Raw genomic sequence first — 25391 nt, forward strand, 5'->3', positions numbered from 1 at the left:
GACCAAGCTGGTCTCCAGCTCACAAAGATCCACCTGCCTCTGCCTCCCAAGTTCTGGGATTAAAGGTATGTACCACCACTGCCTGGCTAAACTATCTCTTAATAAATACAAAGTGCACAGTAACCATCTTCACTCTAAATAGCTGAAAAAAAAAGAAAAAAAAAAACTCTGTATCTAAACTTAAGCCTGAAGGTTATTTTATATTATATTTTGGATGGATAATACATTAAACAAAAATTCATGGCTGTATCAATATATTAATAAATTCAATAAATTCCTATTTTAATATACACTGTACCTATGACCAAAGAGCCAAATTTTTCCATTCACTACCTTTTTAATGCATTGTGAACACATTCCTGTTTTTCCACTCATTGGGATTTATCTTCTTTAAAAATCTAAATAACCCAATAAATTTTAATTACATTTTTAAATTTTAAAGGAAACTACAAGGAATTTCCCTAAGGGAACTGAGTGAAATAAATGTTTTCTTTGTTTCTCCCTAGAGATGCAGGAATGAATATGCAGGGCACATGTCAGACATGGACTGACAGGCTTCCTCAGTTAGTGGTGTAGTACCAGGGTAACCTGTCACTCCAGGCACATGCCCTCTGACAGCCTGTGAGCTAATGCAGTTACACCTGACATGGATCTGAGATGTGAGTACCTACAAAAACATCTTTCAAAACCCAATTAAGTCCCTCACATAATATTTACTGAAAGCTTTTTCCTATTACAGTACTGATTTTTATGTAAGTAAATTTTAAAAATATATGAATAGATTTAGAATTATTATTTTTACTCACTAGAGAAACACAAATGTAAACCCACCTAAAAAATAGTTTAACTCAAATTTTCCAAAGCACAACAATTTTTTTTTTAATACTCTCAAAGTGGGAGAAAGTAAAGAATTCCACAACTCTTTACCACTTTAAAGTCTACAACAGAGCACACACAAAACTGGCAACAACTTTCTCATTTTTAAGACAGGCTTTAGAAAACTAAATCCCACAGTGCCCTCTGCTGTTTTGGGTTTTTGTTTTGTTTTTTAGATTTGTTTACTTTTATTCATGAGTGTGCACATGTTTGCATGTGATCTGAATGTGATCTGCCTACAGGTGCCAAAGAGGCCAGACAGGGCATTAGAGCTCTTGGAATTGGAGTTAAGGCAGCTGTGAGCCCTGTGGTGGTACTATGGGTACTGGAACCAAGTCCAGGTCCCCTGGAAGAGCAGCATGCACACTTAACCACCAAGCCATCCCTCCAGCTCTCTACTATCCTTGCTGTCTTCCAATGTCTAACATAATCTTCATCTCATACATAGGTAACCTCTTCCATGTATGACTGTTTCATGTTTAATAGTCCCCCCTGAAGCTGTTTTTCTTACTGAATTCTTTCATAGCTGACTTTAGTTGGAGGAAAAACAGAAAAAAAGAAAAAATTACTATTGTAAGCTGTCTAATTAGCGGTGAGGCATACTTGACAGGGGAGAAATCAAGTACTGGAAACCTAGTCTACTTGAGCTAGTGTGAGCTCATGGATGTTATAATTTAAAAAAGCAACACTCGAGATAAAGACACCATGCATGGAGGTTTTTTTTTTTTTTTAAATTGGGGAAAAGTGAATGAGAAAAAGGGGAGGGGAGAGGGGAGAGCGGCCTGTGGGGACAGGAGCAGTCAGTCCCCAGAAAAAGAGGCTATGAACCTCGTAGTGGGAGGGCAGTGGAATGGAAAGGTACCTGGGAGGGGCTGGAGGGAGGAAAGGGTGAGGGGTGATGTAGAAATACTCTTTCAATTAAAAACATATTTTAAGACAAAAAAAAAAAAATACTGTTGTAAGAGAAGTAAAAACTCTACAAGGAGAGTAAGTATCTTGAGAGTTTCAAACACCTGCCCTAGAAGGCATGCCTAAAGCAGTGGAGAAATAACTAAGAGTATATGCACTGTGGACTCACATCTTACTCTTGGTTGTAGTAGACCTCACATAATTTTAAAATAATAAATGACATTTTACTATCATTATTGGGAAACATGCTCAACAGATTATTTCCTCATATTTCTTCCGCTTAAATATCAATTTTATATATGCTTATGAGACATATGTAGTATCAGTAAATAAAACAGATATAATTATAGATAAGAATATGTATTAGAAATACATATTAATTTTTTAACCATCTATAGTATGTGATCCAAAAAGACTTCCATTGGAGCCCTGGAGACAAGTTTGTTCTTCCTATCAGATCCATAACTTTTAAGCCTTAGTGAGTGGTGTTCTAATAGGTCTTTGGGGGCCAGACGCCTGGTAAACCAAAAGCCCTTCAGCCAGAGATGGCATATATAAAAGCTGTCTTCCTTACTTTTCTATTGCTGAGAAGGGATACCATGACCAGGGCAAAACACAGAAGGAAGCATTTTATTTTGAGCTTGTGGTTTGAGCTTGCTGTAGGGAGCATGGCAGCAGGCATGGCACTGGAACAGTAGCTGAAACTCACATTTGGAAACACAGCCATGAGGCAGAGAGACAATGGGAAGGGTAAAGTCTGCCCTCAGTGACACACCTCCTCTAACAAGGCCTTTCAAACTATTCTACCAGTTGGGGACCAAGTATTTAAACATATGAATCTATGGGAGACATTTTCATTCAAACTACCACACAACTACACAAAACCCCTTTTGCATTGAAATGATAAAGAGATGGAAGTAGCTGTCTTAGCAGCAAAATAATCAGTGTCCCCTTCACAAATGCTTCTATACTTCCATAATTTTTTAAATAATATTTACACATTTTCTTCCAAATTTAATTTTCTAAAGGAAGCAATTTTATATACGCCATCAGGCATTCATTATCAGATACTGGATACTGAATAATGACTGAGTAATTTTTTTAAATCTACATGCCCTCTCTCCCTCCCACCCTACCCCACCCAAAAAAAAAAAAAAAAAAAAAAACTGTTCTTTATTTTCTCCTAGTACTGAAGATCAAACCCAGGCCCCGTGCATCCTCCTTCTGTGTACACATACAGCAGAAGCCATGTTCCCTCCCACAGCCTAATTAAAGGGAGAACATCCATCCTCACCAGCAAGGAGTCAAAGGTTAAAAGTAAAGTGATCTTCCAAAGACCAGCACAGAGTGAAAGGACTAGAAAACACTTCCCTTTGTTCCTCCCTCTTCTCTTTTCTAAAAACTGCCTATATTTTAAAATTTCAGGTTTTTTTATTTTCCTGATTTTATTTACATGCCTGTTGCCTTGAAGTGTGAAGGTCAGCAGGCCTTGACTACACAGCAGCAAACAACAAGACCCTGTCATAAAACAGGGGAAGGTGAGGACATGTACCCAAGGCTGACCTCTGACCTCTAACACGTACACTGTAACACATGCACACCCACACCCGCAAATATGCACACACATTCACATATATGCAAAGAAAGAAAGAACAGAGAGGGAGAAGGGAGAGGGGAGGGAAGAGGGTAGTCAGTTCAAATTTAGAAAAAAAAAAAAAAAAAAAAAAACCAGAAAGGACAGAATCTGCCTTCATGGCAATTAAGTTGGACCCTGCTGAAATAGAGTAGGAGAAAAAAGGGAAGAGAGTCTGAAAGGGGAAAAAGAAAATAACAGAATGAAGGTAAAAAGGCAAACATAAAAATAACTCTCTAGGAGGAAGAGTACTAACTAACAGGAAGGGGATATGAACAGAGAGAGTGGCTGAAAAGGACACAAGTCCGTAGACTGGGGATTCAGCTGCAAGCCTTTGGGCAGTATACTCAGGCGTTTGAACCCCTCCCCTTCACCTAAAATTCAAGCACAGATCTCCAGGAAAAAAATTAAAGTGAGTAGCCCCAGATATTAGAAGTTGGACTGTTATAAAATGCAAGTTGGGAAACAGCTACCATTAGAGCAGAGCTATGAAAATTCATGATAGAAACATCAGTGGGGGGAAAAAATTGGTAACGAAGAGTAGCTTAATTTCCTTGTGAAGCTTGAAGCAGTGAACTCCCCGCTTTGAACTCCTCAATCTCATCATTCACACTGCAGCACAATCATTGCCTTGTGTGTTCTCTTCTGGAGACTCCTGGTGATAGATAACAGCCAGCTTCCATTCATCTTTATACTAAGCAGTGTCCTGCTTAGCAAAAGGTGCCATAAAAGATACATGTGCAGAACACAACATCTGAATTGTGTTTACTTAGAGATATGACTGAAGAACGAGTTGAGCTCTAAACCCTTCTGCACTAGAGGCTAGAGCTTTGAACTGTACTACTGAACTCAGTCATGCTCTTCTTCAAGAAAAGCCACTACTGATTCACAACTACTTGGATTCTAAGACATTGACTAAGCTACATTTCTTGGAAACTGAGTCACTAAGAGGCATGGGTTCCAATACTCAGAGAGGCCTTCTCTGCCTTCTACCTATTTCCCAGCTGATTAGCTATCCCTGGACACAAGCTTGGGCATTCTCACCCTCTTTTAGTGTGGGCTCAGGTGCTATCCTTTTGAAACTCCATGGTAACAATTGCCAAGTTGTGGTGGTTTACAATGGTAACCCTGGGAAGCCATGATTTCTGGGACAGGTGTCTCCTAATACTTCATTCTTCACTTGTATTGTGCTTTATACACATGCAGATATTTCCTCTGCCAAAATTCAGTGATGTTCACCACACACAGATTGAAGAAGTCACTAGGATTCCTGAAAAAAAAAAAAAAAAAAAAAAAAAAACCCTAACTTAAAAGTATCAAATTTTATGACGCCACATACAATCCTAGACATACAGCAGGATTTCGCTATTTTTAACACTCTGGCAAATGTACAAGAGCAATTACAAGTTTAAGGAAAAAAGCTGAAGGGGTAGCAAGTGGAGGGCACCTGCCTATCATGCATGAGGCCCTGGGTTCTATCTTTAGAATTAAAGTCTGCTTGGCAGGGAAGCCAAGAAGATGGGCTGGACAGATGGCTCAGCATTTAATAACACTGGCTGTTCTTCCAGAGGACTAGGTTCAATTCCCAGATCTCACCTAGTAAGTTCACAATGTGTGTCAGCCCAATTCCAGGGGACCTGCTGCACTCTGCTGGCCCTCACAGGCACCAGGGACACACCTCCTCCAACAAGGCCATACCCCTAGTACTAAACAGTCCACCAACTGGGAGCACACATTAATATATAGACTATGGTGGCCATTCTCATTCAACCCACCACAGAATGCAAACTTATCAACACAGTTAAATGATGCATATACTCTTAAATGTTATCCCAACTCAAAAACAAAGATAAGTCTGCCAAGAAACGTACCCATATAAACAAACAAGCCACATATATTTCTATTGAGCTGATTTTTCTAGTCCTTTTTACAAGGCCAGTGGGCTTACTGCATACCTAGCCTTTTATTTTGTTTGTGGGAATAGCTTGTACTGAAAATATTTCTTGCTTTCAGAATTAAATTTTTGCCAAACCTTGCAACCAAGTTAATAATGTGCCCCGAGAGCATTTAGAACTACATACTTAACCCATTTCCCTACTATATAGTCACTCTGTTTAACTTGCCTTTCAAAATCAATATAACTCAACCTAACTCGGCCTTGGAATTCACATGCAATCAGTTTTTACTACATGCACTAAATTCCAATCTTTAATCTTAAACTATGCATCCTTCCATGCCTCAAATTCAGAATAGTTGTTTGTGTGTGCACGTGCATGTGTGAAGAGAAAGGGAGAATTAGAGACACAGAGAGAGACAGGAACAGAGATGGGGAGGAGGTGGCAATCATTTGCTGAAAGCAGTTTGAAAGTAATTTTAAAGAAATCAAGTATCTGCCATACGGAAGCAACATGTGGACATCATGTAGCAACATCTCTGTGGTTTTAGTACTACTCTGGGTCATTTGGGGGTCAGTAAAGTAACTCCTTTCCTTGTAAGATTCTGCTAAAATTTTCTGTAAAGAAGCATTCCTTATTTCTTTCCCATTCCATGTTTTCTGTGCTATTCAATAAATATTGAGCAAAGCCCTTTGTTAGGGACAGACTTCAGTCAGAGACAACAGACATAAGACGGATGGGCAAATGGATCAGTAATGGCAGATGGAAGACACAAGGAGAGTGGAGGTTTCAAATTTGGGCCCACTCTTTGTACACGCCAAGAAGAAAAATCCTTTTTCGTCCTTTAGTGTTGCACTGACATTTTTTTTTTTCTGAATTGTTTTTCTTGAGAAGTCCTGAAACTTCTACTGACTTTATTTCAACGTTCCCCCTTTCCCCATCTTTTCATTAGGCTTCCAACAGAAAAGAAAAAAGGAATGGAGGGAGGGAGGGAGGGAGGGAAGGAGGAAAAACCTTCAGCAAAGGGGAAAAAAATAACTATGCACCAGTACTACCTTCAAATCTGCCTTCCTACCTGAAGAAGGAAGAGCCAAAAAGAGAAACGAGAGTCTAGTCACCAGCAGGGAAAAGGTTCAGCAGATATGATGGACAATAATGAGCTGGGCATGCTGGGACACAGCTGCCAGCCCAACACTTGGCAAGAGAACGGAAAAAAACAATACATAAAATGGTTCATCTCAAAATAATTAAAAATGGCCATAGCCAAAGGAATGGAAAACAATCTATGTATTTGAAAAGGCAAAGAAACACCTTGTTACAAATATGTGCCACATGCAGTAGAAAGCTGAGGGCCCATGGCTTAATGTGTGCACCGTTTGTCGCTATATGCAGCAGAACAGAAACCCTGAAGCCAGAGCAGCTATCCCTGTCACCAAGCATCTCACACTGACAGCATCTAAAAGACAACAGCACAGAGGCAGGAGGCATAGGTAATGGGTAAAGCACTTGCCACACAGGAGGAAGACCTGAGTTCAAATCCGGAGTCTACAATCTCCCTAGCCTGGCATACGAAGCAGCAAGCAAGAGAATGGCTTAAAGAGGACCACAGTGAGGACCAGCATCAAGGTTTTCCTGTATTCTCCATACATGTGCATGTTCAGAGAGGAAGAGGAGGAGAGAGGAGAGAGAGAGAGCTTTAAAACACAAAGAGAAAAAACAAAGCTATCTCGTTAGATAAAAATGTACAAAAAGAACTTTGGGGCCAGTGAGGGCTCAGAAACTAAACATTCTTTCTGCAAAAGCTTACAGACCTGAGTTTAATCCCAGGAATATACTTAAAGATGGAAAGAGAGAAACAAAGTTGTCCTAGATCCTCCATATTCATGCCTGACAAGTGTGCACAGGTACACATACATACATACCCACTTTTTTCTCAATGACTTTGTAACCTAAGAACTTTTAAATAATATCAGAGTTTAAACTAGAATATTACTTGATTGAATAGTCCTTAATTCCACAAGCACTACTAATACTTTAAATTGGACAAATTAACTTAAGGAATTAAAGTGATTCAATGTTCTTTGAAAAAAATCTTAGCATAATATTGTAATTCATATTTTTCATGGGGAAAGTAGTCAAACATTTGGAAAGTTCTAATGTGTTTCATTTTTAACTGGACACTCTTTAAAGATTAAATTAAGAGGGAAAATGTCTCTTGGCATATTTCCATCTCTGTTCAACTTTGAACGTATGATTAGCTTGCATAACATTTTACAAATCAGCTTTGCTCATTCATTATGAACAAACCACTTTCAAGAATAAACTCAATTTCTATGCAAACAGGAAAGAACAAATTATTGATTTTCCTTAGAAATAAGATTTTATATGTAGAAAAACTTAAGTTTTTGGAATACCTAAATTTTTACCTTAAACATGTAATAGTGTTAATCTGTTTGATTTTCTATTTACAAAAAAAGGCTGGTAATGTATCTCAGGTGGTGCATTCCTGAAGCCCTTGGTTAATCCCCCAGCAACCCATAATGTGGTGCAGTGAAACAGGGGTACCTTAAGTTCAAAGACACGCTAGGCTATAGAGGATGTTGGGAACCAGCTGTGCTACATGAAACCATGCTGAAAAGAAGGAGTAAGGGAGGGGATGGAATTGAAACTATTAAGCTGAAATGTACCGGATACATGTAACAGGTGATATAACTTAGCAACACACTACAATGAAGAGTACTAGTGGGGATGAGGATTAACAGAACTGCAGCTCACAGCTGCTGACCAGCCTGGCAAGAGAGCACAAGAGGCCATACACTGTAAAGCCACACTACGGCAGTGCATCCAGAAAACAAGGTATCCTACAAATAGGATCCAGCCTCTGAGTTCATACAATCTGACCCCTGGCAGAAGGTCAAAACGTGCAAGATAAAGTATCCCAAGTGCTCAAGTAGTAAATGCACCTACCTTGTCACTCACCCAAGAGAGCTTTCCTGACACCATTTCAACTAGATTGTTTAGCCCACCATCCTAATTCCTTTCCATCATTGCCTGCCCCCTAGTCTATAGTTCACTCGCTTGCTGGTTTATTAGCTCCATCTAGTAAGAAAAGGAATTTATGTCACCGTATTGTCACTGATTACAGAGTACTCAGGAAGTAATAGGCAAGTGCATGGGTCTGGGGCTCAGGAGAAAGGTCCAAGGTAAAGAAGATATTAAACTACCAGGGAACTGGGGAAAATCACCAGTGGGAAGTGTGTAAGAGTCTGAAGGAGAAGAGAACTTGAACAAGTGAAGGGGTCTCTGCAGGCAGGAAAGCAAACTGCCAAGAGGTGAAAATGACAACTTGGCTTAGAATGACTTCATCAACCTGGATCAAGACTGTGGGGAGCCTAATGCCAGGTGGCTTATTCCAAACAACTTTAAACACAGTATAATTTGGGGAAAGGTTTCCTGATGTAATACAACCCCGGTGCACAAAGAAGTGTAATTACTTCGAAACTTGACTCAGAGTACACATGCCATTTCTTCCAAGAAGATGGGTTCTAGAGAGAAGCTACCTGTACTAGCTTAAGGGCCTAAAGAAGGGTCTGGCTCAGTCTCAGTCATAATGTAGAGGTCATTTGAGCCAGTTGTGGAAGCTTGGGGAGTCTCTGGCTTTAAGGGTCATTTAGATTACTAGCCACCTGTGGTCCTGGTTGTGGGAGCTTGCTATTGTCTGACCCGATGATAACACAGATCACCAGGCTACATCACCTCCAATTCGCAGCCATCTGGATGGAAGAAAGGTTCTATTTTTTTTTTTTTTCATTAAAGACTATTATAGGAATTTTGTCATTGGTCCACTAGAGAACTGAGAGGAGTTTTGTTCCAAGAGGCAGGGTTTTCATTGGGAATGGACAGGACCAAAAGAAAATGCTGGCCCAAGGGATATGCAGCCTTTTTGAGCACAGAACGAGCAATGGCTTTGGTGGGTGGTGACTTCAGTTCAAATTCCCCATTTTGTCTTGCGATATCTGTGCATGGATTTTGCTTGATAGTAAATGGTAATCTTTTTTCAACATTTATCACTGACTGGGCAAGCACAGCAGCTCACTTGTCTAGCTGGGATTAACACATGAAACAAGAAGTTTGATTTATTCTTGTCACAAGGACATTTTCATTACAAATGGTGTGATTTTTTTAAAGACCTCATAGTCTATGCTTCCAATGGCTTTTAATATCTATGCTTAAAATTCTTTATTCCCCCCCACCCCCCCCCACACACACATACATCTTCCAAGTGTCCATATGTCAGCTTATGGCATTGCTGGGAAGAGGTGAGACCAAGTGGCAGTGGTCGCTTTCTATAGGCCTCCTTTATTATGTACCTATGCAGCACTGCAGACCCAACACAACTAACCAAGCTATGGGCTGCAAACTCTGAAACCCTAAACCCAAATAAATGTTTTCCTTCTAAACTGAACACCTTATGTACCAAAATAAGGCAAGGCTGACCAGTATCTACTAATTAAAAAGGGCACCACAGATGAAGACCTTCAGTCCAAGAGCATAAGAGTGGTGTTTCTAAAATTCTGAGATTAAATATGCAGGAGGGAAAAAAAATCACACAGCTGGAGCACACCATTTCCCTGTGGTGCCCCCCAAAGAACAACCAGGTACGTTGTGAACAGTCAGCACTGGTTGCCATTGTCCATCCAAGAAACTCTCCACATGAGCCTATAAGAACCCAGTTAGCAATGAGCCCATAATTTATTTTTTCATCACTGCATTTCTAGTTCCTAGAACTATCAGCAGACAGCAGACACACAGCAATTCGTTCCCACACACACACACACACACACACACACACACACACACACACACAAGGTCTGGCTATCCTCCAACTTGCTAGATAGCCGAGAATAACCTTGCCTTCGAACCTTTTTGCCTCTACTTCCCAGGAGCTCGGATAACAAACCCGGTTTTCAGTGACCACTGCTAAAATAAATTCAAAATTCTCAATACAAAGAGCCGCTTTGTTCCTCTCCTCTGACTCATTTGATGATGGCGAGCCCACTGAAGCATCATTAAGTATTAATGTCCTTACGCCTCGAGAGTTCCTTATATTAAAGGCTCTTAAATTTCTTGGGAAAACAACTATCTTCTTGCGTGACTTTGTGGTGCATGAGTCTAAACCCAGCACTCAGGAGGCAGAGGCAGGCTGATCTCCGTGACTTCGAGGCCAGCCTGATCTACCAAGCGAGTTCCAGGACAGCTACGGTTCTGTTACAAAGGAAAACCTGTCTCGAAAAACCAAATGAAACCAAACAAACAAAAAAACTAAACAAAACAAACAAAAAGAAAAAACCCTAAGTCTTGCAGAATGTCAGGTTAAATAATAATGGGATGAAAGGCTTCTTGCTGTGGCAGGCACCGCAGGGTCCGCCTGGCCGGCAGAGGGCGCCGCAGCTCCGCCCCAGCCCCGCGCTCACCTGCAGCGGCTGCACTCGGGCCTGCGCTCAGCGTGCTCCACCGGCAGACCCCACAGCCCGTCCGCGCCCGCGCTGTCCCCCTCGGCGCCCGCGGGAGCCGCTCCCTGCGCGTCGCTGCCCTCCGGCCGCTCCTCTTCGTCCGGCGTCGGCGACCCCGAGGCCCCAGGAGGCCGAGACAGGGACTCCCCGGGCGTTCGCGCCTCTTCCTGCGGCTCCATGGCTGGCGTTAATCAGGCCGCCGCATTGAGGGAGCGCCGCCGCCGGGGGGCGCCACGCGCTGAAGAAAGCGATCCTCGCCACGCACGCACTTCACGTAACGGGCGGGCCTCAGACCCACGTAAGGTCCCGCCCCGTTGCAGAAAGAGAGGAGCCCATTGGTCAGTGTGGAATGCCTTGCCTATAGGCAGGAAGAAGGCGTGGCAATGTGGCTACGCAGGTGCTAGGTTCGGTGGGACGAGGAAAGGAGTCTTGTCTCCAGAAGGCACTCGGACGCTGGACCTCAGCGCAGTTCTCCGTACTTAGAGGATAACGTGGAATGCTAGGCGGCTGTGCCGAGTTCTAGGACGTGTGCGTGCTCAGCCCTGCGGCATCTCGCGCCCTTAATGGCTAAAAGCTGCAGAGGAGCGGTTGCAACCGCTGCAAACTGGTCCAAGGACTGCTCCTGTGAGTGTGACCTCCTGTGCCCAGGGCCTGACCTGCCTAAGTGTTCTCCTAGCCGTCGGGCATACTACCATCTCACATTTGACGCCAAATGATTGTTGAGTGGTGTGTTTAACTCCCCAAGCCAAACAATGACTACAGTACACCTTGTGTGGTTGAGAAAACACCACGAACAAGCACTACCTTAAGGAAGTTCTCACAACATCTACTTACAGGAGAAAGCCTGGTAGCTCAGCTTTTAAAAGCCAAACCGAAAGTAGAAATGTTGCTTGCAGAAAATGAGTGATTGGATTTGTCAAAGCTTATTAATGTTAACTCTAACACTATACATTTAAACAACAACAAAACGTTTTCATCAGTCCTCCGAGCTGTTTTGCAGTAATAACTGCCCTGTTAGTCTACTTATGACTTAATAGACTAGACGTAAACAGTAAAAACAAGTAAGTTTTGTATCTCTTATCATTTATTTAAACGTTAGATTTTTCCATTTCCAATCACCTAAAAATCAAATTGATAAGTAGTACACAGGACTGTATTTTAATGTACTCTCAATTCTTCCCCCCTGAAAAAAGTACCCTTTTTTTTTGGGGGGGAATAGTTTTAAAAGAAGGGAAAGAGCCCACCTAGTGAATGGATTGTAGGGTAAGAAACAAACTGGCACACATGTGTGTTAAAATTAGGAAATGAATGAAACCAAGAAACTGTAGGAAGGAGTAAAGAAATCCTAGCCACAGGAATAGATTGGAGGACCAGCTATTTTTAACTGCCAAATTAAATTCTCTGTTGACTATGTTTAAAGCAAAGGACACTCCTCCTCTCTCAAGACAGGGAAAGCTTTAGTAGGTGGGGGTGGGGGGTTCTACACTGTCAAACCTGGTGAGAAAACAGATGAGAGCTAACAACCATTGGCTTTCTCAGTAAACCCACACCAGATCACTGACTCTGACCTTCAGAGTCATTCGTCTGAATCACATTGCCCTGTTCAGGTTTCCATGTTTCTTGTGTAGGTTATTCCCATCGCCACATAGAAGTCCTGCTTCATCTTTGTTTTTGAAAGAAGCATCTCTACAAGTTCATTTTCCCAGAGGTTGACTAGAATAAAAAACTAAAGAGTTAATAAAGAAATACATAAACCTCTGAGAGGCTTGCATAGTGGCACCAGACACGTGTCCTTTGCATGGGCTAGACCTGGGACCCAACCAGCAACACTCTGAAACAAAACAGGCTAATTACCAGATCTTTTGTATGTGGGGTAGACAATCAAAAACAGGTGCCTGTTGCCCTCTGGGAAGTGGGATACACACCCTTATGCCCGTACTTTCAAACTCTGACCTAGAATAGCCAGAGGGAACCCAGGTGTAGTTGCCACCTTGGAGGACACAAAGGGAACACAAGCAATAACCTGCCTGGGGTAGCCTGGGACTAAGGAAGGGAAGTGGTGGTTTGAGGAGGAATGGCCCCCATAGGCTCATAGATTTGGATGTTTAGTCATCGGGGAGTGGCACTATTTGAGAAGGATTAGGAGGTGTGGCCTTGCTGGTGGAAGTGTTTCACTGGGGGTTGGCTTTGAGGTTTCAAAAGCCCACGCCAGGCTCGCCAGGCTCGGGTCTCTGTCTTCCTGAGGCCTGTGGACCAGGGTCAGCCCTCTGAGCTACTGCTCTAGCGCCAGGGATGCAGCAGCCATGCTTCGTGCCATGCTGCTAATGGACCAAACCTCTGAAACGGTGAGCAGGCTTTCCTTTTTAAGAGTTGCCTTAGCCATGGTGTCTCTCCATAGCAATAGAACAGCAACTAAGACGGGAAATAAAATGTCTTTTAAAAAGAAACACTTAGCGGCAGGATGAGGCAGTTAGGTGTTCATTTATGCAGATAATAAGAATTTTACATTTCTTAAACTCTTGTTTAATTTGTTCAAAAAGCCTTAATATCCTACCACTGCTGTAAGAGGAAGAGGGGCCCATGTCAAGCAAGAGCCTCAATAATGCCAAAAATTAGATACCCAGTCAATCCAACAGTGGATAAGCTTTGATTCAAATAATAATAAAGGCAGTACATTTTTGCCATTTTGTTTTCCATTGCTGCTGCAACAAATTGCTACAAATGTAGTGGTTTAATAAAACACATATATATTCTCTTACACTTATCTAGGTCAGAGCTTTCATGTCAGGCTGTATTCCTTCCAAGGACCGAAGACAGAATGTGTTTCTTGCAGTGGGTTGTTGGCAGGACTCGGTCCCTCGTGGTTATTTTTTTACAGTGTTATCAGCTGTGTGCTTTGGCTCTGAGCCCCCTTGCTCCATCTTCAAGGCCAGGAACTGTGGGCTGATGCTTGCTCATCATCCCAACTCTCCTGCCTCTTCTGGAATTTCCCTCTCTGAACAACCCTCTGCCTTCCTTCACCGCTTCCCCTTCCACTCAGATAACCCAGGAAAAGTTTGCTATGGTGAAGTCAATTGGCAACTTTGATTCTATTCAGTTCTGTAGTGTTACATGCATAGACATTATGGCAGAGCATAAATGTCATTGGGAGCCAAAATTTAATTTACCTATATATGCTAACCAAATTTAATGGTTTCATCATCACAAAAACTGCATATGTTAAAAAAAAAACTGCATATGTAAAAGGAAATATAGGGTCTGGAGAGATGGCTCAGCTCTTCCAAAGGACTCAGTTTCAATTTCCAGCACCTAAGTGACAGCTGGCAACTGTCTGTAGCTCCAGTTCCAGGGGATCCAACACCCTCACATGGACATATTTATGGAAAAAAAAACAATGCATGTAAAGTCGAAGTAAATAAATCATTATTTTAAGAAAATTTAAAAATGAAATATAGTCATCTAATGCCAAGATATCATGCTTTTCCCATAGCTTACAAGCACTGTACACAAGAACTATGTAAACAGTATTTTAAGAAGAACATGAAACATGAATAAAGACACTAGATCTGATAATCCTCTGAGCAGTGCCAATATTATACCCAGAGGATGATTCCTGTAGAGTACATCCTGATGCCCTAATGGCCTTTCCATATTATGTATGTGGAAGACAGTCCCTGTCGATTCCATACTGATACCCTGGTGCCCTTTCCTACTGACTGCACAGTCCTTGGTTCCCTGATGCTCAGTTCTGATCTCTTCTATGTGAATTAGTGTGAGTACAGTGATGCTTACATTCTATACAACTTCCTTACATCCATGACTATGCTGACAAATTGTTCTTACATATCCTGGGAAATGACAGGGATGGTCCTCTCTTTCTTAAACCCCAAGTTCCTTGACACTTTGCTTTTCCCTGTAGTCCATGACTGTTTCTGTTTTCTCAGAGTAAGGCCTTCCTTCATAGCTACGTGCTTTTTCCCCAACTTGTCACCAAGATCCTCCATTTCCTCCTGAATTAGACCACTGTTATCAAGAGTTGCTTTTGCCCTAAGTTTCTGATACTACCTCTGTGGTGGTAGATATTGTCAACAGATCTACAGTTACCTAGGAGACAAGTGTGTAGGCACCTATGTCTGGGTATTATAGATTGGCTTCCCTGAGGTAAAAAGACATGCCCAAAATATGGATGGCACCACATCTTGGGCTGAGATCATGAACTGAAAGAAAAGGAGAAGGAGAGCAGAACACCACTGTTCATCTCTCTATGTCCTGTGTCCTGTCCTTTCTTCCCATGATGAGCTGTACCTTCACACTGTGAACCACAGCAAACTTGTCCGTAAGTTGCTTTTGTTAGCTATTTTATGAGAAAGGTCACCCAAAAGAACTCTATACAGAAAGGCCCCATTTCTCTGCTTGATCTTCCTGCCTGTGTGAATTTGCTTTAAAGCTTGTTTAAAATTCTATATACAATTACTTGGAAATGTATTGTCTTTTACTCACATATAATTTTCAACATTTGCCTACAGGATTTTGTATATCTTATATTATTGAATTTATGAGATGAGAGTGTTTACATGCTTGAAGAGTTTTTGTTTCATTTGCTTGATTGTTTAATCAATTAGTCTTATAACAATAGAAGCGTCTTTTTCTATCTTGGAGTAAATATCCCTGAGTGAATAACTTAATAGTTAAGTTTATAAGTATTTACATAAAATAAAAGTAGATTGTGTCACTGTAAACTGCTGCTCTTAGGCCACAGTGGGAAATGAAATACATTCTAACACAGGACTTTTCTAGTCTAGTTGCCCTTGGGAGTCACCTGACAAACCTCAGCCTGTAGACTCACAAGAATTCTGCCCTCCAGCTTGGAGTAAGAACCACTGATCTGAGATGATCCTGCATTTACAGAAAGGTCGGCCCCAAGCAGGGAATTTGCACTGCCCAGCTTCAAACCTGCAAGGTTTTCACCACACCTGCCTCTTTTTGGGGAGATTCTGATCTGCAGGGCATTCATAATTATTCAGTATGTCTGAAGTCCTATCCAATTAAACAGAAATCTGCCACTCCTCACATGATCCAGGAGAGCACAAAGGCTGTGGACTGTTGAATTTACTTAAAGTAACCCGGCTTTTCCTGCCGAAAAAGTAGAACTGAGAATTCATTCCACTTTAAAAAAAAAAAAAAAAAAGTTCATTAGTTTTGGGTTTCTAGAAGGCAATGGCTATTGCTTGAGGGGGGGATAGTGAATGAATACCCATTTCCTTGCTATCTTGCTTGCTTGCCTGCTTGTTTTCTGAGACAGAATCTTTCTATGTAGCCCAGGCAACCAGGGAGCTGAGATCCTAGTTTTCCTAGTTTTTTGCCTTCACTTCTGGCTTATATGGGTTTCTGGTTTTGTTTTTGTTTTAAAACACCTCTCTCCAATTTTAGAGAATTACACCATAGTAGAAATCAATTAACCAAAATCACTTCTTTCTCTCATATTCAAAACACAAAAAAGAGTAATGTGTTTTAGTTTGACTGAATAGGACAAGTTCGTTGATATGGTGCTAAAATTTTGATACAAGGTCCAAGAAGAATATCTATAATCATCTGAAAAGACTATAAAGAGACATGCTTTTTCTATAATATATCTGTTTTATGCCAAACTGAGTGGACATAACATAGCATGTTATATTGAATGCAAAAATAGATACCAGAATACAAAAAGACATTACAGAGATATGTAAAATCAACACCACTCTTCTTACGGACTTTTCATTGAAAATATATTTCATTATCATATAATAGATTTCATACCGCTCTCTTAAAATTAATGAGTATAGACGTTCTCATTTTAAATTCTGATACTGTAGATAACAATCCACACAAAAGTTCCTTTTGGTCCTGAGTAACTTTTTAAGAGCATTATGGGGTTCTGAAAGCAAGGGGAAAGCATCCACAATGAGGGGTAAGCCAATGATTTGTCTAGTACTATGAAACTGGTGGAGGACAGATAGCCACCACTGAGTGGATGTAGGGCAAGCAGCAGCCCCATGTGCAGCCAGGTTCAGTGAAGCTAGCAAATGATTCTCCTCTCTTTCTAAAGTACCAGTTTTCCCTACGGCATCACTGTACTCAAACCAAGTAGTTTATCAGTACTTGACACTAGAAAGAAAGCAGGTCAGCTCTTGCCAACACTCCAAGTGAGATTTCACATTCATAGTCTATCTCTCCTGTGTTGGCTACTTTTAAGCTAACCTGATACAATCTAGAGTCATTTGGGGAAAGGGAGCCTCAATGGAAACAATCCCTCTACAAAATGGGCCTATATGCAAGTCTGTAGAGCATTCTCTTGATTGACAATTGATGTGGTAGGGCCTACCCAGCCTCATTGTGGGTGGTGCCACCCCTGGGGAGTTGGGCCTGGAATGTATAAGAAAACAAACTGAGCAAGCCAGGGGTAATGACCCAGTAAGCAATGGTAGTCCATGATCTTTTTAGTTCCTGCCCTGACTTCCTTCAATGATGGACTGTACTGGAAGTATGTGATGAAACCCTTTCCTCCCTTTCCTCCCTTTCCTCCCTTTCCTCCCTTTCCTCCCTTTCCTCCCTTTCCTCCCTTTCCTCCCTTTCCTCCCTTTCCTCCCTTTCCTCCCTTTCCTCCCTTTCCTCCCTTTCCTCCCTTTCCTCCCTTTCCTCCCTTTCCTCCCTTTCCTCCCTTTCCTCCCTTTCCTCCCTTTCCTCCCCAAGGTGATTTTGGTTGAGGTGTTTTATCACAGTACTAGAAACCTAAGACATTTCCTAAACTTCAAAATATTATATAAACCAGCAAGTGGAAGAGATCCATCAAATCCAATAAATCCATAAATATCCCCATGGAAACACAAACAAGACAAAAAAAAAAAAAAAAGTAACAAGACCTTGCCAAAAGTTCTTAACTTTTCTGTAACTGTCAAAAACTATCAAAGCAGATGAAAGAATTGAGGAATTAATTATTTTAATGATCAGCAACTTCAAAGAGAATACAAATTACTAGATGAATTACTATAAAACAGTAATTCAAGCAAGACAGGGGTGTATGAAAGGAACAAACAAATGCTGGAAATGAGATTTCAATCCATCAAAGCATCAAAGGGGAAAAAAGTTAGTTGAGGGGTTAGAGTGACTCAGTAGCAAAGAACACAGGCCACAATGGACCTGCACTCAGATAGGTTTCCATCGTCATCAGAGAAGTTTCCTCATGAAGATGGGAACTAATACAAAAACCCACAACAGGACAATGTGCAGAGAGAGACTTTGGAACACCCAGTCCTAAATGGGGATGCCTCCATCAACCTGGCCCTTCAGGGAGCAGGGAGGTATGCAGAGAAGCAGACAGAAAGATTTTAAGAGCCAGAGGGAATGGATGACTCCTAGGAAACCGCTTATTCCAGACACAATAGGACTAGCACACATCAAAACTCATAGAGCCTATGGCAGCATGCACCAGGCCTGCACATGTTCAGGCCAGGTTGGATCCTAGTGCTGATAAAGGGAAGTAAATATGATCTATCTAAGAAGCTGTCTCCATTGACATGGACTGTAAAAAAAGATATGTTTTCTCCAATAGACACTGGGTATATAAAATTTTCACTGGGTATATAAAATCACACGTAAGGGCAGGTCTCATGCCCAGCATTAAATGGCCAATATAAAACAAACTCACTAATGTTTTTGTTTGTTTGTTTGTTTGTTGTTTTCTTTGTCTTATAGTGCTTGGTTTGGACTTTCTTAAAATCTCATTGGTCATTTGCTTGTGTATTATGGTTTCTGATTGTGTGTTTTTATGAGTTTTGTGTGTGTGTTTTCTTGTGTTTTTCTGCTATTTTATTTACTTAGTCCAGTTTATTTGAGCTCATTTTTTAGTTGCCTGTTTGTATTCCAAAAGAGAAAGAAAAAGATGTGGAGTTAAATGGGTGAGGAGGGGAGGACCTGGGAGATGATGGAAGAAGGGAAAACATGACAAGAATATGTTGTATGCATTTTCAGTTAAAAGGAGAAAAAAAAGCACTTGCTCCTCCTACTAAAGAGCCAGGTTCTGCCTTTACTCCAACTCCCAGAGATCTAATGCCCTATTGTGGCTTCTATGGGAGCCTGCATACCAGTGATGTACATGCTTACACTCAGCGTGTACACACAAACACAGAAAACAAAATACATAAATCTTTTTTAAAATTTACTCAAAAGCCTTACCAATAGTGTTGATCAAGTGGAGGGAAAAAGAAGATCGGGGCTCCTCTAGTTGGGTGGTGTCTGGCTTTATTAGGAAACAAGAGAAGCATTCATGAGGCTAATCTAAATTATATGAGAAAGAATGCCTCTTTTCAGAAAGCCTTTTGTAAATCATGAATTCTTGGAGGATTTAGTTTTATCTTTTTCCAGAAATTCAGGGCCTGGGTAAAGTTCAATCCATGGATCCCTTCTAGATAAGACTGCCTGTTGAATAATTCCTGGGGGCATTTTATTTTGTTCCTCGATAGGAAAGCATGTGACACTATTATAATTGAGATCAATCAATGAAACAAACTAGATGACTCTTGCAGAGGTCACATTGCAGTACCCAGAACTAAAACATGTTAAAGAATGTAAACCCACAAGGGGGTCTTGCAGCAACTGCAGAAAAGCTGCAGGCACAGCATGGAGGCAGGACTTCACTCCAGGTTAGTTCCACAGACTCTTGGGAAGGTCTAGGAGTTTTGGCTGAAATTGAAGATATGGACAATCTTGAAGCAGGGTAAGAATTACTGGTGCTTGGAGAGCTCCAGAATTCCCAGGAGCTTCAGGAGAAGCAACAGACTCCAGGTGGGGCCAGATTTGGCTCTGGGTTAGGCCTATGAGCACAGGCAACGTTCCTATCTTTCAGCTATTTTAGAACAGGAACTGCTTGAATATTTCATTAGCTGCAGAAAAGGGCTTTGACAAAGTCCACTGTCTCTTCATGTTAAAAGCCCTAAAGAATCAAAGACACATGGGAGTGATGTCAACAAAACAAAGGCAATATACAACAAGCTCACAGCCAACATCTTGCTAAATAGAGAAAAAACACAAAGCATCTCCACTGAACCTAGAAGCAAGTAAATGAAGTTCATTCTCTCCACTCCTGTTCAGTACGGTCCTTAAAGTCTCACTCTCACCTTAAGGAGTCGAGAAAGAGATAAAGAGGTTACAAGAGAGAGAGAGAAGAAAGAACCTGGACATGGTGGCTGACAACTTCAATCACAGTATTTAGGCAGTCTCGGTCTGCAAAAGAGAGAGCCCCAAGGCCATCCTCAGCTACTTAATGAGATCCAGATCATCCAGGGTTCCATAATGAGATGATGTCTGAAGAACAAAACTGGGGTGGGGGAGATCCCTTCTTTATTTTCAGATGATATGATTCTCTACATAGAATAGTCCACCAGAAAACTCCTACATTTGATAAACTCATCCAGCAAAGCAATGGATAAAATGTTAACCCACAAAAGGTTCAACAACCTTCCTGTATACCAATGACAAACAATCTGGAGGGTAAGGGGGAGAACAGAGAGACAATTCCATTCTCAATAGCCTCAAAAATTGTAGAGTCTAATGAAGAAAGGAAAAATGTGTATAATGAAAACTTTTAGACACAGAAGAATCTGAGAAAACACCAGAAGATAGACATCCCATGCTCATAGGTTCATAAAACTAATCTGCAGATTCAATATAGTCCTCATTAAAATTCCCATGCAATTATTCAAGGAAATTGAAAAACCAATCTTAAAACATATATGAAGACACAAGAGACCCAGGGTAACCAAAGGAGTCCTGAAAGATAAACCCTGCAGAAGGTATCACCATCCCAGATTTCAAGTAGTATTACAGAACTAGTGAAAACAGAATGGTACTGTCATAAAAAGACAAAGTAGACAATGGGATAGAATTGATGTTCCAGATAAAAGTTCACCATTCTACAGCCACCTGATTTTTGATGCATGATGCCATTTCATTCTGGTGTTTCTTCTCTGCTTATTTTTTGTCCAGGTGACCTATCTATTGGAGAGAATGAGGCACTGGTTGAAATTAATCTTTAATTCCAGCAGTAGTAAACTTTTTTTAAGAGTTATTTATTTATTATGTATACAGTGTCTGCCTCCATGTGTGCCAGAAGAGGGCACCAGATCTCATTATAGACGGTTGTGAGCCACCATGTGGTTGCTGGGAATTGAACTCAGAACCTCTGGAAGAACAGCCAGTGCTCTTAACCTTTGAGCCATCTCTCCAGCCCCTGTAGTAAACTTTTAATAAAATTGGGTGCACCAAAGTTTGTTGCATATATATGAAGAATGGGAATGTCTTCTTGGTTAATTATTCCCTTGAATAGAATGAAGTATCTTCTTTATGTCTCTAGACAAATTAAGTTTAATTTTGTAAGATATTACGATAGTGACAGCTGCTTGCTTCCTTGATCCCATTTGGTTGAAGTACTTTTGTATATCCTGTCACTCTAAGGCAGCACCTATTTTTAAAGCCTAAATGTGTCTCTTGTAGACAACAGATAAGTGAATTCTTTGGTTTGGTTGTTTGTTTTGAGGCAGTCTCTCTATATAGCCCTGTCTGGTCTAGAACTCACTATGTAGACCAGGCTAGCCTCAAACTCACAGATATCTACCTGCCTCTACCTTCTGAGTGCTAAGATTGGAGGTATACATCACCCATGCCCAGCTTGGGTATTGTTTCTTGATCCATTCATCCATCTTGTCTTTCCATTGGAGAACTGAGGCCATTAATACTAATTATTTGAAAGCGGTGTGTTGATTGGATGATTGTGTTGTTGGTATTTGGTGCTGTAGTTTATGTTCTCAGTGGTATTATATATTTCAGCAATTACAGCTTTGTTTGTTTCCTTCTTACAACCTCTTGGCTATGCTCACTCCTCTTTTCAGCATGAAATATTGGTTCCTATATGTTCTTCAGGGTTTTTTCCAGTTAGATATAAATTTTTAAGCTGTTTACTTCATGGAAAAGAATTTCTTTCCTCTTCAACTATAGCAGATGGTTTTCCTGGATACAGTCTTCTAGGTTGGCTGTTCTGGTTGAAATGAATGGCTCTAGACTCTTCTGGCTTTCTGTTTTCATTGAAAAATCAGCTGGCATTCTGATGAGGTTTCCTTTATATATAGCTGGTGTTTTTTTCTCTTGCAGCTTTCAATATACTTTATTTGTCCTATACTTAGTATTTTAACTATGATATGCTGGGGCTGCGTTATTTCCTGGTCTTATCTAGTTGGTGTTCTATGTGCTTCTTGTATCTGTATGGCTATGACTTACCTTAGTCTGGGGAAGGTTTCTTCTATAACCTTGTTATGATATGGTCTATGCCATTGATCTGGAATTCTTTTCCCTCATCTATGCCTGGAATTCAAAGATTTGGGCTTTTAATGGTGTCCACTATTTCCTGAATGTTCCTTCTTTGTGTTCTGGTTTTACACTTTTCATATCATTTGCTTATTTCAACTAGATCGTCTATCTCTGAGTTTCATATTCTATCCTCTGCTTGGTCCATTCTCCTTGTAAGGCTTTTCCTTGAATTTTCTAGTTGAGTTTTTCAATTCCATCTTCACTTCAACATTTCTGTCTTTTTATTAAGTTTTGTTTTCAGATTCTAATTGCCTTTGTCATTTTTACCAGCCTTGTTTCTGTTTTCTTGAGCATAACTCTGGCATGTATTTTTTTTAAAGCTCATTATCTTTCAGTTCATTGAGGTGATTGTGTCTTCTTTAAACTCCTTGAATTCTTTGAAGAAGTTATGAAATTTTTAAAAACTTATGTCCTGGGGTTTATCTAGGTAACTTTTTTTTTCATGACAAGGGTTTCTCTCTATTGCTTGGGAGCCTGTTCTAGAACTAGCTCTGTAGACCAGGCTGGCCTCAAACTCACAGAGATCTGCCTGCGTCTGCTTTCTGAGTGCTGGGATTAAAGGCATTCACCACCAATGGCCAGCTTAGGTAATTTATAATGGCAAACATTTCTATAAAACTGGTAGATCTGTGCGTGAGGGGTAGTGTGGGTTTGGGTTGGGGTGTGTGAATACTGCCTTGATCTCTCATGTTGTTTTAATTTTTGCAATGACACCTGGTCATGTGGACTCTTGTTCATTCTGCATCTGATATGGAAAGAGAAGTTTTGTGAAGAACACTGGATTTGTGTGCTGGATGGGCTTAGGTGGAATGAAATCAGGTGGTCCAGTCCTGGAGTCAAGTGGGCTGGGGATTAGGGAGGAGATGATGAGTCAGGCTTACTGAATAGACTCTGGCTCAAGTTGTGCAGGATCTCTCTGGGCAGAGAAGTTGAATATGGTATAAGAGGGCCCTGTACGGGGGCAGACAAGGCATGTCCTGGCTAGAGTCTGAAGGTTGAGCCCAGGCTAGGCTGGGGTGCTAGACATGGGACTTAGATTAGATCTTCAGGGTTAAGAAAGGTGTGTGGCAGGAAGGGTTAGGTGGATTCACAGGGCTCAACCCTTGTAAAGAATGTGCAGTGTTTGGCTGGGCAGAAAGCTTAGAACTTGACTGGGCAGAGGCAGAGGTTGGCAGCAGCACTCTAGAGAAGATAGAACCCCAAGTCTTCTCATCTGCTTCCGCCAAAGCAAGAAGCCTTGTCATGTCAAGGGCCATCATCCTATACTTGTTTTTAGTTAACCCAACTGTTAGCAAGAAGCCACAGAATGGTGTTGTAATTCAGAGAGTATGAACTATCTTCAGGGAATTCTAAAACCTCTGAGATACCCATCTACTGCCAAGTAGCTAAGGAAACTGAGGTCTAGACATTTGAGGGTACCCATAAAGTGTCTGACAGCAGAGTCAAGCCCCTTTTCTTCTCCTGTATCTACACAAAGTTACCATGTAAATAATAAAGCTATAGCTCATAGATACCTGCCAAGGCAGGAAAGTGCCACAAGTTCAAGGCCAAACTGAGCTACCACAAAAAAATAAACAAATTAGATAGATAGGTAGGTGGATAGATAGATAGACAGCCAGAGACAGATAAGTATAACTCTGTAGTGGTGCTCTTTGAGGGACAATTGTACTTAACATTTATGTTGTAAGTTTGGGGAAGTTAAAAGTGAACATCTTCTATCTAGAAAACTGAGAAGACCTGAATAAAATCTGTAGATTAGGTAATAATAGTATGTCAGTGTTAATGTTCTTATTCTTAGACTTGTGATAGTTAGAGAATTTGAGAACTAAAGTAATGAAACATTTTATCTGCAACTTACTATTAAATGACTTTTTAAACATGTGGGGTGGTGTGTGATTATATATCTAAGCTTAACAGAAAGAAGGAGGGAAAGAGAGAAGAAAGGAAGGATGAACAAATGAAAATGACAATAAGATGTAACTTATAACTTCCCAGAGCACATGGGAAGTGGTGGGGGGGCAGTGAATGGAGAGAGAAGTAGGAGCAAGAGAAGGGCAGGAGAGGAAAGCATATGCGACTAGGAAGATTGAGTCCGGGTAGGAATAGAAGACAGGAAGAGAGAGAGAGAGAGAGAGAGAGAGAGAGAGAGAGAGAGAGAGAGAGAGAGAGGGAGGGAGGGAGGGAGGGAGGGAGGGAGGGAGGGAGGGAGGGAGGGAGGGAGGGAGAGAGAGAGAGAGAGAGAGAGAACATAAAAGAGGGAGCCATTATTTGTTTGAAGAGAAAACTAAACCTAAAGAAAGGTCTAGAGACCTACAAGACTGCCGCCAACTAACAATTTGAGCAACCATGGAAAGGCTACCATAAATGACCTTTCCGGATAGTGAGATCAACAACCAACTTATCCACCATCATGGAGCCCTCATCCAGTAGCTGTTGGAAACAGAAGCAAACACCCATAACTAAACACTGAGTCGAACTAGAATCCAGATGCAGAGGGAGAGGACAAGACCAGGTTGCAGAAACACATAGAGACAGCTGACCTGAACAAGGAGAAGCTAATGGGCCCCAAGACTGATATCTGGGAATCCAGTATGGGACGGACTTAGGCCCCCTGAATATGGGTCTCAGCCAGAAGGACTGAGCAGTCTAAGGGACCTCAGACAGTGGAACCAGGATGTATTCCTGGTGCACAAAAGGACCTTGCAGACACATCCCCCATGGAGGGATACTGCCTTAACCTAGAGATGGGAGAGAAGTCCTAGTCCCTACTTCAAATGACTTGACAGATCTACATGACCCCATCTGGATGGCATTGCCCTACATGTGGAATTGGGTTGGGGGGAAGGGAGGGGAGGGCGGCCAGGGTGCATGTGGGGAAGCAGAGAGAGTAAGATGAAGGGAAGGAGGGAAGTAAGGAGGGAGGGAGGGAGGGAGGGGGTGAGTGAGGGAGGGAGGAAGAGGGAGCTAGGATCCACATGTAAAATAGAAAATAAATAAATAAAAGAAAAAATAAAGTGATAATGAGATGTTTAAAAAAAAAAAAACTCAGAGATTCAAGATGTACTTTACAAGTGAAGTCAAAAGACTGATATATAGTTAAGTCTGTAGATGAAAGAAGAAAAATAATCTATTGTTGTTGTTGTTCTTTAAATAACTGACTGATGG

General features: G+C 41.2%; 1 protein-coding gene across 1 annotated transcript in view; it reads right to left on the reverse strand.

Moving 5' to 3' along the window:
* Dtwd2 (DTW domain containing 2) overlaps positions 1–11070 on the reverse strand; it is a 48879-nt gene extending 37809 nt beyond the window's left edge. Inside the window, exon 1 of the mRNA XM_051200974.1 lies at positions 10788–11070. Coding sequence (XP_051056931.1) covers positions 10788–11005 — 218 coding nt within the window. The 5' untranslated portion in view covers positions 11006–11070. The remainder of the gene's footprint in view (positions 1–10787) is intronic.
* Between the last annotated feature and the right edge of the window lie 14321 nt (positions 11071–25391).

This window comes from Phodopus roborovskii, unplaced genomic scaffold, assembly GCF_943737965.1.
Source record: "Phodopus roborovskii unplaced genomic scaffold, PHOROB, whole genome shotgun sequence".
Classification (NCBI taxonomy): Eukaryota; Metazoa; Chordata; class Mammalia; order Rodentia; family Cricetidae; genus Phodopus; species Phodopus roborovskii.